This window comes from Rhipicephalus microplus, chromosome 3 (genome assembly GCF_043290135.1).
Source record: "Rhipicephalus microplus isolate Deutch F79 chromosome 3, USDA_Rmic, whole genome shotgun sequence".
Taxonomy (NCBI): Eukaryota; Metazoa; Arthropoda; class Arachnida; order Ixodida; family Ixodidae; genus Rhipicephalus; species Rhipicephalus microplus.
The window spans coordinates 162,827,373-162,840,946 of NC_134702.1; the positions used below are offsets into that span (position 1 = coordinate 162,827,373).

At 45.6% G+C, this 13,574-nt stretch overlaps 1 protein-coding gene across 1 annotated transcript in view; it reads right to left on the reverse strand.

Annotated features, from left to right (window-relative positions):
- The window catches only part of LOC119181019 (putative GMC-type oxidoreductase Mb1310), a 36,260-nt gene that overhangs the window by 12,702 nt on the left and 9,984 nt on the right, over nucleotides 1-13,574 (reverse strand). The window contains exons 4-7 of the mRNA XM_075888139.1: nucleotides 12,038-12,175; nucleotides 11,377-11,507; nucleotides 2,701-2,868; nucleotides 773-920 (exon numbers count right to left, since the gene is read on the reverse strand). Of these exons, the coding sequence (XP_075744254.1) occupies nucleotides 773-920; nucleotides 2,701-2,868; nucleotides 11,377-11,507; nucleotides 12,038-12,175 (585 nt within the window). The remainder of the gene's footprint in view (nucleotides 1-772; nucleotides 921-2,700; nucleotides 2,869-11,376; nucleotides 11,508-12,037; nucleotides 12,176-13,574) is intronic.

Genomic DNA, 13,574 nt, shown 5'->3' on the forward strand with positions numbered 1-13,574 from the left:
TTTCACCATGTCACATGTCACTGTCTGCAACGTCAGAGCAGAGTCGTCTCAAAAAGGACTAACGTCAATTCATTGCCGTGTACGTAGGGCCATTCATACGCGCTCGCCGAGTCCTCATTTTCTAGGCGCGCACTGGCAGAGGTGAAAGGGAGCAGCGTTCTTCTTGAAATTCGACCCATTTCCGCGGCGCGTAGCGTTGCGAATTTCGGTGGAAGTGATCATGAACGCCCCGTCTACGCATTGCGCTTGTCAGCTCAAAATTGTCAAACCTGGTGAGTGGCCCTCTGAAGAATAGAGGTTTGTATATCCATTTTTTATGACAAGAATTAACTGAGACATAATGTTGAAACGTTTGCTGGTTTCAAGACTGCTATTCGGCATACAGGATAAGAAATTGCCAGCGAACGCATCGAAGTTCATTGTGTGGCCATACTTTCAGGTAAGAATAAGTTCGCCAAGTAAGCCATTTACTGTAGGCGCGTATACTTGAATCCTTAATCGAAGACTAAGCATTTTAGGCCTACTGGTTTATATGGGATGTTTTACTATGCAAAGGGTTTGTCATACCAGCCTTCATCTATAATATTGTGACGATTTGCGAGCCTACCTTTAGGACTGACTGTTAGCTGAGTGATTTGGTTTCACGCTGAATTCCGTGCGAGTATAGGACGGCGGACAGTCTAAATGCAGGTGATTTCTTGCAGCGCATGTGCTTCTTGTCCGTCGTCCTATACTCGAGAGCGCTCCACCGAATTCATTATGCAGAGCTTGCCTTTATTCCGGCTGTAATAGAGCAGTGGGCCAGCGAACGGCGTGATGTCAATGTCGATCTTGCGCTTGATGCTAGCGCTGAGGCCCCCGGGGTAGACGTGCTCGGCCAGGTTCTCTCCGACGCCTGGCAAGTCGGCGATCACAGGGATCTGAAAGCATTGTGCGCATACGTTGTAAGATGACGTTTAGTGCGACGTATGTGCCACAGGTCATTGGCTCGAAAAAGATGCAGCGAGCACGGTTAATAAAAGCAGCCACACAAAGAAGCGAGTACATGCCTCCAGGTGCATTGCTTTAGGATTATCCTTGTGCATTATTAAAAATGTGTTGGCTGCGTTGCATCTACTTTCGTGTCGTGTATGGTGAATGACCAACTTGGAAACGTTTTCAAGTTGTGCATTCATGCATGGGCGTCGACAGGAGGTGCAGAACTTCACATACACTAAATTTGGTATCACGTATCATGAATAGATTACGAAGGTAAATGACACATCCAAACATGATAATCATGACACGAAAGTGATGTACGGCCTAACTTACCTCCACCTCGTAACGTTGTGCTGATTTTAGAAACATATAAACCTTTCTCATTCGTGCTTCGCATATCATCGATTACCACTGTACGTGGAATCTGCCAATTTTTTGTTGTTGGATTTATCACATATAGCACGCCTAAGGTAAAGTAGCGAATTTGACTAGTTCGAATATACTCATCACGATCAGCGCACAAAAAAACACAATGGGACGTTGTCTCAACGTCTAAGAGAGCATGCTAGCTCTCTAAAATGTACACAATCTACGCATCTTGTCCTTCAATGCTGGAAGTGCGGCTGCGCAGCTGAGTTAATCAAAACCGCTGTCGTGGTGAGACGTATAGACCAGCGCACGCGTCAAGTTGCTGAAGCTTACGAAATCATACAAGCAAGAGACAGGTGCCAGCCTTCAATCCCTCTCACAGCTGCTGCGATTTCGTATCTACAGCATACTTGATTGCGTGCTGGGAGGGGGGGGGGTTCAAGCTTTTTATCTCCATGTTTGCATATAATCGACACGTTTCTTCCATTAAAGTTTCAATCGTTAGACAGCGCTTATGTCATGCACTTTGTGTTTTTGGTGCTTTTTTGTGCAATGATCGTGATGAATATTACGCCTATATTCATTCTTTTTAAAACTTGCATAGGGAAGAAAGTTATTGGGGTGATACACAACACATAGCGGTTAGTTTGAAGGTGGTGTAATAGAGAGATTGACTCGACGTTGAAAAGTGCAGCTCCGCAACACTGTCATTAATTCAATGTACGAGAGCCTATTTCCTCACTAGAATAGGTTCTCGAATCACTTTATTCCACGAACTACCTGATGCAAACACCTTCCTGCACTGCTGACTTGATGAAAATGTACCACAACCATTCAATGGTTGTGGTACATTCCTCTTCAATGCCTTATGAAGCTCGGAAGTATCAGCACCGACCGACCGACGATATATATGAATGAATGAAGAAACAAAAGAGGTGAGTCTGCACTAAAGCCTCTTGGTGCTATTGGCCGATACATATTGATGCCATCGCAGTACAAAAGGACACGTAGAAAGAAGAGGCACCCGTGGTGCTTTTTATATTGATTAGTCCGAAGTCTCTCAGTCATCACAAAATTCACACGAGGCCTAAATTTAGTCGTCGTTTGGCCCATCTTTGGGGGTAGGCGTAAGACATTTAGGTTAGGTATCATCATCGCTGTTCTTTAGGGGAAAGCTCAACTTTAGCGACACGGCCAAAGGAAACGTACGACACGTCCACGTCATGTATTGCGCTAGTACCCGAATGAGGTTGCGCCAAAACCCACCAATACAGCCATTATCATCATCATCGCCGTCATTTTTTTGAATCTCTGTCTCTTTGCTGTACTATGGTTCCTACATGAATACGTCACCTCGAATTCCTGCAGCTGTTCCTTGGGCCCGATGCCCGATAGCAAAAGCAGGTGCGGTGACTCGATGACTCCTGCCGACAGGATAATTTCATGGGTGGCGAATGCGGTGCGAGTGCGGCCATCTTTCACGAACTCGACGCCTACGGCTCGCATGCCATCGAAGATCACCTGCGAGAAAAAACAGTATAGCATGAGGCGATGTTTGCTTGTTCACGGTTCACGTAGAGCGAAGGTTTGCCCTTTAAATTGTGTTAAGAGCTTCTGAAGAAAAAAAAAGAAAGAATGACGTAGGCTGCTCACGGCACTACTTGGGCTCGAATACATACCCTGGGAGAGTTTAGACGGCATATAGACAACAATATCTATTATTTACCATTTTAGCGAACGCAGAAAGCAATAAGCCAAGTGACCCCTAAATCATGGAATTTTAAGTGTGACTGGCTAACATTAATCGGTGTTAAAGAGCGCTGGTATTAGCAATACTGTACGTGGTGCTGCAAGACTTGGTCAATTTTAGAATACTTTGGACGAATTATATGAGCCGATCTCAATGTCAGTGTTGTCTTGCAAGGCGTCCGACAAAATCTCGCGCTCAACTGCTGACCGGCAGGTCGTGGGACCCTGCTGCTTTTTCAATGCAGGTGAGAATGCTTCAGGCCCGTGTGCTTAAATTGACTAAGTTAAAGAAGCCCAAGCAGTAGAAATTTCTGTAGCACTCCACTACGGTGTCTCTCATGATCATATCGTGGTTTTGGGATGTTAAACATGCGGAATGGAAGTGGGCGAAAACAAAAAGAGATTGCCTTGAATGCACGCGTTGTGGAGTATATTTGAGTCCATCAAATCAAATAGCTTTGTATTGTTCTTTTGGCCATTTATGCGGCCAGCAATTCCTCACCGGAATTAGAAGTTTACCGATGAAAATGGTTCCTGCTGTCGGGATGTACCGCGTTCTTGGACTTGTTCGTTCGTCACGTAAACCAACGTACTGCGCAGTTGAGGCGTGCATGCACTTTTTCATGAGCTGTGTAGTAGAAGGTCCAGGGAAGGCAGGGCCATCTCCAGGACTTGACAGTCGGAAAACTACGCGATCGTGGAAAACAGTTGCTATTAATTCAAATCAGACTTTCAAAAGAGGGGAAAGGAATGTTCTGGATGGAACTCAAAAAGAAGAAAGGTAGAGAAAAAAATGAAAGAACGAGAAAATTTCTGAGAGCGATCGAGCGATTCTGCCCTGGTGACTAAACTGATCCGTGAAGGATTCGCTTGTCCTGTTTGCAAAGACGTCCGAAATAAGCGTTATTTTGTCAATATTAACTGGCCAATCTCCTAACGTGCTTCTGCGTGTGAAATACCGCGCTAAATTGTCACAGAATAATTACCAGGCTTATCCAGCTTAGTGTGATTTTAACATCATTAATGCCGTACCTTTAACGAACATGTGATGCAATACGCAGCATAACAAGGTCGACAAAAGGGCTTGTTGGTTAGATTTCAGTGGGCTATATTATAGTGAACTAGACAGGGGTAGTGGGACGAGCAGAGAGCGAAAGCAAGAAGCAGCGGCGAGGTGAAACACGCGGAAATATTCGTGCGTGTTGTGGTGGCACCACTGTGCCTTTCTCCTGAAGCCTCAGCCCAGCAATGTGCGTTTGACAGCAGGCACTGAAAATTGTAGTTGCTTGTGCGTGGTATTTTTGGTGGTGGTAACGCTGAATTAGATAGGAAAACCTGGGCGGAAGAATTATTTTTTTGTGCAAGGTTGTAAAACTAGGTATAGCAGAATGAAACTGCTGCCGTTTGACTACAATGAATGACTGGAGTGGTCGTTTGTACCCTTCACAAAATTTGTAGTACAGGGCTGGGCAGTGTCGCAATTTAGTAGTATCTCAGAGATACCTTGAGTTCCTGTATCGAGGTACATTTGAAAAACGTACTTGTATTGCAGTAGTGAAGTACTCTTACTTTGTATCGAATGTATCGATACTGCAAAGACACGGTTATCTCACTACTCTTTTGTCGGAACTGAGCCTATGTCTATCTAATATTGAGAGAAAGCTTGTATGCGCTTAGCTAGTCAAAAGTGCCCCACCAGCCGGTGACACAGAGATCAGCGAAGAATCCCCCACACGCACAGAATGTTCTATGTGGTTAATGGTTTGACGCAACGAACGGCAGATTCGAGGAGGCAGTGCTGACGATCTTGGATCTTGCTCAAAACCGGTAAAACACAATCAATTTTGCTTTCGGGGACAATTTTGGTATAGCACGAAGTTGTGTTAACCTACAAGAATAAACAGCCTTTTCTATATCACTAGTTCTTAATTGAAACTGAATCTGTGCTCTGTATACTGTCACTCTATTTTTATCAGCTGCTCTTACTTTGATGTAATTAGTGTAAGCATTCTTAGCAAAACAGATCGATCATGTGTTATAAATAAATAAGAGCATACTTTACCTCGTATCAGTGGTGTTACTGAGTCGAGCGATACGGCTGACCCAATTGTATTTTAAATATCTGGAGCGATTTCTTTTGCAAAATTATCTTCAAAATATTTTTATGTCTTCTATAAATGTTTCGCAATACTTGTATTTTTAGGCTTGCAAGATCTGTATTTAGATATTTGTACTTTCAGAAAACTTTTATGAATGTCTCTGCCCAGCCCTGATTATGCCGACAGACGCGCTTCATTGTCTCGGAGCTACAGAGAAACAGCATTATTTCGTAACATTGTGGCTCTCGTGAAGAAGAAATTCCTCTGCTCTAATGATATTCTATGCGACACTCAAGAGGAAGAAACAAACACGACAATTATTTCGTCTATGCTATCACGCAGTTGCGCTCATACAGATAGCAAAAAAAAAAAAGCTCAGCAAACGACCTAAAAGCCTGGGTGTGTGTTCGCACATATAGCTTTCGAATAGTGCCCTTGTGTAAATTAAAATGGTTTGATCTATTCTTTCATTTGTTTACCTTGCACTGTTCTGTTTTTTTTTTTTTTCGAGTACGACATCGGCTGTGCAGAGCCGCATTCCGTTCTGTGTGAGCGCCACGCGCAGTTCCAAAAACTTCTTCCCCTACAGGTTTATCCCTAAAATATCTCGCCTTCGATCTTTGAAGTCAAAAGTACTTGTTCTCTTTTTGTTAACTCAGTTTACTATTCAGGCAATCAGAAGTCTAGCATCGGCGTTCGACGTATCGCACTCGTCATTTGAAAGTGCGGCAAACAGGCGCCCACTGCAGCGCGCTTGAGGATGGATGGATGGATGGATGGATGGATGGATGAATGGATATGGCTGTACCCTTTAGATCGGGCGGTGGCTAGTGCCACAAAGGCGTAATGTTTTATGAACTAAAAACTAGATTTATTTTTTTCTTTAAATAGTGAGGTTGAGGATTCGTACTTTGCACTGAAGTGTTTAATTTTCACTCATGCCTTGACTTTAGCCACCAATCAGATAACATCCTTCTAGTTAATTCTACCCGCTTTAAGTCTATTTTGCCCTCCCTGTCCCTAAACCCCAGTGCTTTGAAGAACTCTGCGCCATCATCCTGAACTATAGGGTGAATCCCTTTACGGAACATTATGAAGTTTTCGGCAGATTCTTCTTTCCACACGCACTGCATACCGCGTCTACTCCTTCGTATTTGGCCCGATATGTCTTGGTTCGCAATACTCCCGTCCTGCCCTCAAACAGTAGAGAACTACCCCGAGTATTACCATAGATCCTTTCCTTGGCAATTTCCTGCTTAAAAGTTCGATAGATCTCTAGTGCGGACTTCTTAATCATGCCGATTCTCCACATGTCGGTCTCAGCTTCCTTCACCTTCTTCGTAACCTATAATTCTTTTTGGTTTGGCCCCTTGCTGTTTTCTAAATATTTACCAGTCAATTTTCTGGTTCACTTCCTCCATTTTGTATCGACATTCTTCATGCACAAGTAGCTGAAAACCTTCTTAGCCCAACGCTCCTCCCCCATTTCTCTCAATCGCTTCTCAAGTTTTATCTTGCTGCTAGCTTCCCTGCACTCAAATGATGTCCATCCCATATCACCTTGTACTCCCTGATTTGGTGTATTCCCGTGAGCTCCTAAAGCAAGCCTACCTATTCCACGTTGCTTAATTTCTAATCTTGCTTGAACTTCTGATCTCATGCACAAGACCGCATTGCCGAACGTCAGCCCAGGAACCATGACTCCTTTCCATATTCCTATCACAACATCATACCTATTGTAATTCCTCAGTGCCCTATTTTTCATCACTGCTGCATTCCTGTTACCTTTAGTCGTCACGTATATTTCGTGTTCCCTTAAGTACTCGGTCCCATTGCTTATTCATACGTCTAGATATTTGTATTTATCTGTTATCTCTAGCGTGACCTCCTGTTTTCTAAGCTCACTACCTTTGTTATCATTGAAAATCATGACTGTTGATTTTTCCTTACTCAATTTAAAATCTAACCTATCTCCCTCATTCCCGTAGATGTCCATCAATCTCTGCAAATCTTTCTTGTTGTCGGCCATTAGCACTATATCATCTGCGTACATTTATGCTGGTAGTGCCTAATCAATGAGTTTTCCTTGTTTGATTAAAGAGAGGTTGAAGCCAAGTCCACTTCCCTCTAATTTGGCCTCTAATCCTTGTAGGTACATCATGAATAATAAGGGTGACAGGGGACACCCCTACCTAAGCTCCCGTTTTACCTCTGCAGGCTTGGATACCTGTTTTTTCCCAATTTATAACTACCTTGTAACCTTTATAGATATTCTTTAAAAGATTAGTGACGACATGTTCCACGCCTAGTGTGTCCAGTATTCCCCACAATTCCTCTTGAACCACGCTATCGTACGCTCTCTAGATATCCAAAAATGCTAGCCACAGGGGCCTGTGTTGCTTTTCTGCTGCTTCGATGCATTGCGTCAGTGAGAACCGATTGTCTTCCAGCCTCCTGTGTTTCCGAAACCCATTGTGCAGTTCTCCCAGCACCCCCTCATTCTCTATCCATACCTGCAGTCTTTCCTTTATAATCTGCATCGCCAGCCTGTAGACCACTGATGAAACTGTTATGGGACGGTAGTTGTTTATGTCAGCTTTGTCCCCCTTTCCTTTATAGATCATGCTCATCCTGCTAAGTTTCCATTCATCGGGAACTTCCCCATTGATTATTAGTTTGCTCACTGGCTCTCTCAAAGCCTGCTTAGACTTTGGACCTAATGTCTTTATCAGCATAATTGGAGTGCCATCTGGGCCTGTTGATGTACTACTAGGAACCCTTTCTGAGCTCTTTCCCATTCTCGTTGTGAAAATGGAGCCATTGCACCACTTGATTCATCCTTGTCTATTGTGGTGCATAAAGCACTCCTTTGTTGAAAATTTTCTGTCACACTTGTTCTTATATATTCAATAGCTTCGTCCCCTTCTAGCCTATCACCTTGGGCTGTAGTTATAAACCTCTGCTCTAGGCTCGTCTCATTTCTTAGGGAGTTTAGATAGTTCCAAAATTTCGCAGCTGCCTTTCTATCTTTTTTATGTACTTTTGCCAGCCACTGAGCTCCCTTTCTTCTAATCTTTTCATTGATCAGAAGGTATGCATCCCTTCTACAGCTTAGAAAGGTTTCCCATTTTCTTTCAACATCATCTGTCGGTAAACCCCGCTGCTTAGCATGTCTGTGTTTCGTAGAGGCTTCCTGACGTATTGCTATGGCTCTCTTAACTTCCTCATCCCACCAACTTTTAGGTTAGTTTTTTCTTTTCCGGGTGACTTGTCACGCGTCTTAGCAAGATCTAGCTTAAACAGTCTAATTAGATTCGTGTATGTCCACACTGTTTTATTATCCTCCATGATTACTTTCTGAATTTGTTTAGTGGCTAGTTCAATTTGCCTTTCTGGATAAAAATTTTCCTGTAGTTGCTCATCTTTTTTCTTTACCACTTTCATTGCTCTTCTAAACTTTCACTGCTCTTCCAAAGGAGTAAGGCGCCGCAGCGCCACCTAGTAGTTTCCGTGAAAACGGCCTCACCGGGATGATCGCCCTCGTCTCTCTACCCCTATCTAGTTCACTGAAGCTATATAGATGAGAGCACGCCTATCTCGCACCCAGGCGCCTTCGGCGGTATACCCTCGCTCCCAGAGACTGCATAATTTGTTAGCAACTGCCAAGGCGTGCTTCACTGGCATGGCAATCAGAGGATCTGCGACTTTAAAATGTGAAAAAAAGCACCTGTTGACGCTGCGCTAGCTTATAAGAAGTCATCTGGGTACCACTGTGCCATCTTCGGATAGCAAAACAACCAGAGCAAGAGTAGGATACTGCTAACCACGGTCTGTGAAGATACCAACGCGATGCGGCAACGGATAGTGCCGGTGTTGTGTGTCCTGATTGCACACATATCCATCCGCAACGAAAAACGTCGAGCTCCGCCGGCTGTGTGTATAATCGCAATTGGCAGGAAAAACTTCGAGTTCAGTAAAGGTGTACGAGTAAATATAATTATTTTGTTTATTCCAGCGAGACGCCAGCTGTTCCGCTTTACAGCAGCGTTTTGCGTGCAGTATGCCTGTATAGTAGTGCGGCATCAAATCATTGCCGTACTTTTGCGCAGGCTGCATGCAAGTAATAGAATATGTTACGACTCACGCGTGGATGCAATGACATTGCTCGCTGGATTTTGTGCCGACAGGCTGTGCCCCCGCGATCTCCGACGACAGCGCAGCTCTGGCCGAGTGGCTCGCCTTACGCCATCTTCTGATGCCGACAAGAGCTCTCGCTGAGTGGTGCCCCGTCCTCAGACTCCTGCAACCGCGTCAATCTTTCCTATCTTCACCTTACCTCCGCATGTGGTCTCTCTGTCCCTGCGCCTCTCTATTTCCTTACCTTTAATCCTCTTTATCTTTTTAATCCCTATTTACCTCCATCCCTCGTGAGCTACTGTTGGGGTGTCGCACTGTGATGCAGACAGTTATGGGGCTCGGAGTACTACAGCGATGCAAAGGAGACGTGAGCGGTGCGAAAAGCATAGCTTTAGACTCAGTCGAACTGCGGCATGTCTTGACTCACTAGGGGAATATCTGCTTTCAGTCGGCGTCACAGTAGCATTTTAAAATATTGTTCTCGTTGGCACCTTCGCAACGTGTGTGTGTGTTCCAAGTGCCCGTCACGAGTGGCGAATGATAAACACATACAGTGGATGAGTGCAAGTTGAGCGAGATTCTAGCGCTAGGTTGACGCTCACAGCACAAGTTCTGACTTACCAAAGCCAAGCCCTGCCGCAGTACGACTGCGTCAAAGGAAACGCTTTCCGCTGTTCGTATTTCTTTCAACCACAATAGTGTGTGCCTGATGAAGTTGCTTCTGAAGTCTGCAGTGCACGCGTTGTAGACAATCCGGAATGTCGAGGAAGGTCTCCTCGACATTTCACATGAAATCAGCACAAAATTCAAGGAGAGGAAGAGCGCGAAACATCCTTAGAGCCGGACTCTGGTTGTGCAGTTCCGCGTTTGACTTGCGGAGCGTCTGCTCGCGTGGCAATGCATAAGTATCGCTTTGTCGCGCTTGCAACAGATGTCGCGACGCGCTTTTCAATGTGTGCGGGCAAGAAGAAGAAACCATTCCCCATCTAGTGCTACGCTCTACATGTTTGGGCTCACACCAACGGAAAGGCGCCACACTGCCCGAGGCTCTGGGGTGTGTTCACAAAGATGACCCGTGCGATGGAGCGGCTGGTACACTGAACTATGCGGCAGTACGCGCCACCAAAACAAGGCTGGTGCAGTGGTGGAGCGCGACGCAGCGGTAACGATTTATGTGGACAAAATCGAAGGTGTCCAGATGCGGGTGTGTACGCCTGTGAAGTGTTTTGTTTGTTTACTTTATAAGTGTTTTTTCTCTGGCTAGGGCAGATTAATCTGGCTTGCCCGATACAAAGGGATTAGCCTCAAATCATTACCATCATCATCATATGGTAGAATGCACTGACCGCTGTGTTCTGGTGTATAGAAGCGCAAAAACAAGTAAAAACATTACCACCCAAGCGCTCTGTACAAATAGTAAAACAGCGAAAGCTGAAGTGTTCGGCCCCGGCGGTCAGCAGAGGCTTCCACTTGACGCTGCACTGAAGCCTTTCGCAATTACTGGTTTCATGTTCGTGCTTATTAATGAGGTTAAACACACGTTTGGCTTGGGTTTACCACAATGCTTATTTCACATGCCGAAAATTGGGTCTCGCAAGATCACGGTCATGGAAGGGTGTAATGAGTGGTTGAATGCGTTTCGCAATGCCTTAGTCACAGTGGTTGTTCTCGAACCACTGGTGGTCAAAGATGTCGCAGCCGAAGTGCCGCTGGAGAAACTCGCTACGAAAGCGGGCTTTCGCCCTGGTAAACGCGCTCCCGAAATAATCGAATTGACGCTGCAACTTCGCGTTGTTGCAAGCGTTCGACATCGCGAGCCAACTCACAACACAGCCAACGGCGCGCGTGCTTAGGTAGGGCGCGGCGAATGACGTAACTGATAACACAGCCAATGAAGACCGCCCATGACTCCGCTGTGGGACGGTTTCTCAATTCTCCTAGCCATATACGGCTTTAACGTGGACCAAGAAGTAGCCACAACGATTGCTTACTCGCAACTCAAAGAACAGGAATGGTAAATAAATTAGAACAGCATGCTACGCACCCTGTTGGCCGTTGAGTGCAGGGAGATGTGCAGGTTCTGTCTTCCCGCTGGACCGGACACTGGCCTCAGGAAGGCGCTGGCTGTGCTCCAGCGGGAACCGTTGCGCATCGTAGTCTGGAAGGCGGAGAACCCTGCGAACATATATGGGGACGTCTTCATTGGATAATGGAGGTCAATCGTTGCTTTCGCCCCGAAGGCGGCTACAGAATGCACGTTCACGAACAAGTGTTAGGAAGCTAGTTGATGTGGAAATGAATTTCTCGAGTCATTTCAGAGTGCCCAAAGTTTTGCATTCGGACGAATATAATTACTCTAAATAAGATAGATAAATAAACATATAGTTCGATTGGCCCAGACTAACCGTCCATGTGCGACCATTGCAATGTACTGAAGCCAGTGTGCGCCGCTGGCTATACGCTACACACATACTGCCCATGACATGTATGCTTTCTAAGCTTTTTGAAACCGTACGTTGCTGAAGCGGGGATGTTCAATGAAAATGCGTGTATTAGTATCCAGTTGCATCTTATTGAAAAGTGCTGCAAATACGGAGGTGTCTTTATGCTGTAAGATAATCGGTCCCCTGTCGTACATGACACACTTTTTCAGCTAAAAGACAATGCGTGCAGAAGCAAAAGGTTACACCGCTTCCTGGTCTTACCTATCATCTTACGGCTGCCGACGTTGTAGTCGATGATGTCGTAACCCAACTCTCGGCCGGCGTCCAAAAATGTCCTTGCCAGCGGAGTGTTCGAGGCAGCCATGGACAGTGTCATCTCGCCTCCCACGCCGTATGTGCCTGCGAGATATTTGAAATAAAACTCAGGAGACCAACGTTTGCAATAAGCCATATGGTATGCTCAGCGACCCAAAATATAGTATAGCACGGCGTTTTGGCAATACTTTGAACAATACGTGACGCTGTGGCCGTGGGACGAGGCCATTTTTCTGTGAAAGTGCGCAATTTAATGCACGGCGCTCACTTGCTGTCAAGGAGGTTTAAAAAAAATTGGCAGATCCAACGTACAGTAGGAACCGACGATATGCCAAGCACGAATGAGAAATGTTGATATGTCACTTTAAAATCAGCACAACGTTACGAGGTGGAAGTAAATGATGCCGTACTTCCGTGTCATGATTATCATGTTTGGATGTGTCGTTTACCATCGTCATCTGTTGACATCACCTAATACCAAATTTAGTATATGTGGAGCTAGCGAAACGGCCGCGAGCGTGCTGTAAGCGTGGTATGTTGTCATGTTCTTACATGACACGCGTGTCAGGATTATCATGTTTGCACCAGTCATATATTTCATCTATTGACGTCACATAAAACCGAATTTGGTATATGTGGAGCTAGTTAAACAGCCGTGAGCGTATCATGAAGGGCCTCATATACTCCAATGTAGCGTTGACATGCGCACACGTTGGGCACAGCGACGCTACGCTAACAAAACGTGAGCACTCTATAGTCTGACGCCAGGCGCGACCAGCGTCCGTCGGCGCGGCCCGACGGCAACCGGCGCAAAATGCCACATGCGGCATTTTGCGCCGATGCGCTACCCAGACAACACTGCGTCTCCCTCTTTCGTGATGTAGGGATGTCGGACGCGCTGAAACGCGCATGCATAAAAGCAACGCAGCGTGGCGTGCGCCTGCGAGTATATGGCAGGACCGGCGCCTGGCGTGGACACGCCGGCGTGACGCGACGAAACGAACGCCGAGCACGTGCACTGCGTCACGCGAAAACGTATTGGCGCCTTAACTGTGGTATGTAGTCATGTTATCACATGACACGCATCTCATGATTGTCATGTTTGCACCAGTCACATACCTTCGTCATCTATTGGCGTCACGTAATACCAAATTTGGCATATGTGAAGCCAGCGAAACGGCCGCGAGCGCATCATCAGTGTGGTATGTACTGATATTGTTACATAACACGCGTGTCGTGATTATCTTGATTGGATGTGTCATTTACCTATATCGCTCATTCGCGTCACGTAATACTTAGTTTAGTGCATGTGAAGCTAGCGAAACGGCCGTGAGCGCATCATGAGCGTAGCATGTAGTCATGTTGTTACATGACATGCATCTCATGTTTATGATGTTTGTACCAGTGACATACCTTCGTCATTCATTCAGTACTGCAATACCTAATTTTGTATATGTGACGCCAGCGAAACGGCCGTGAGCGC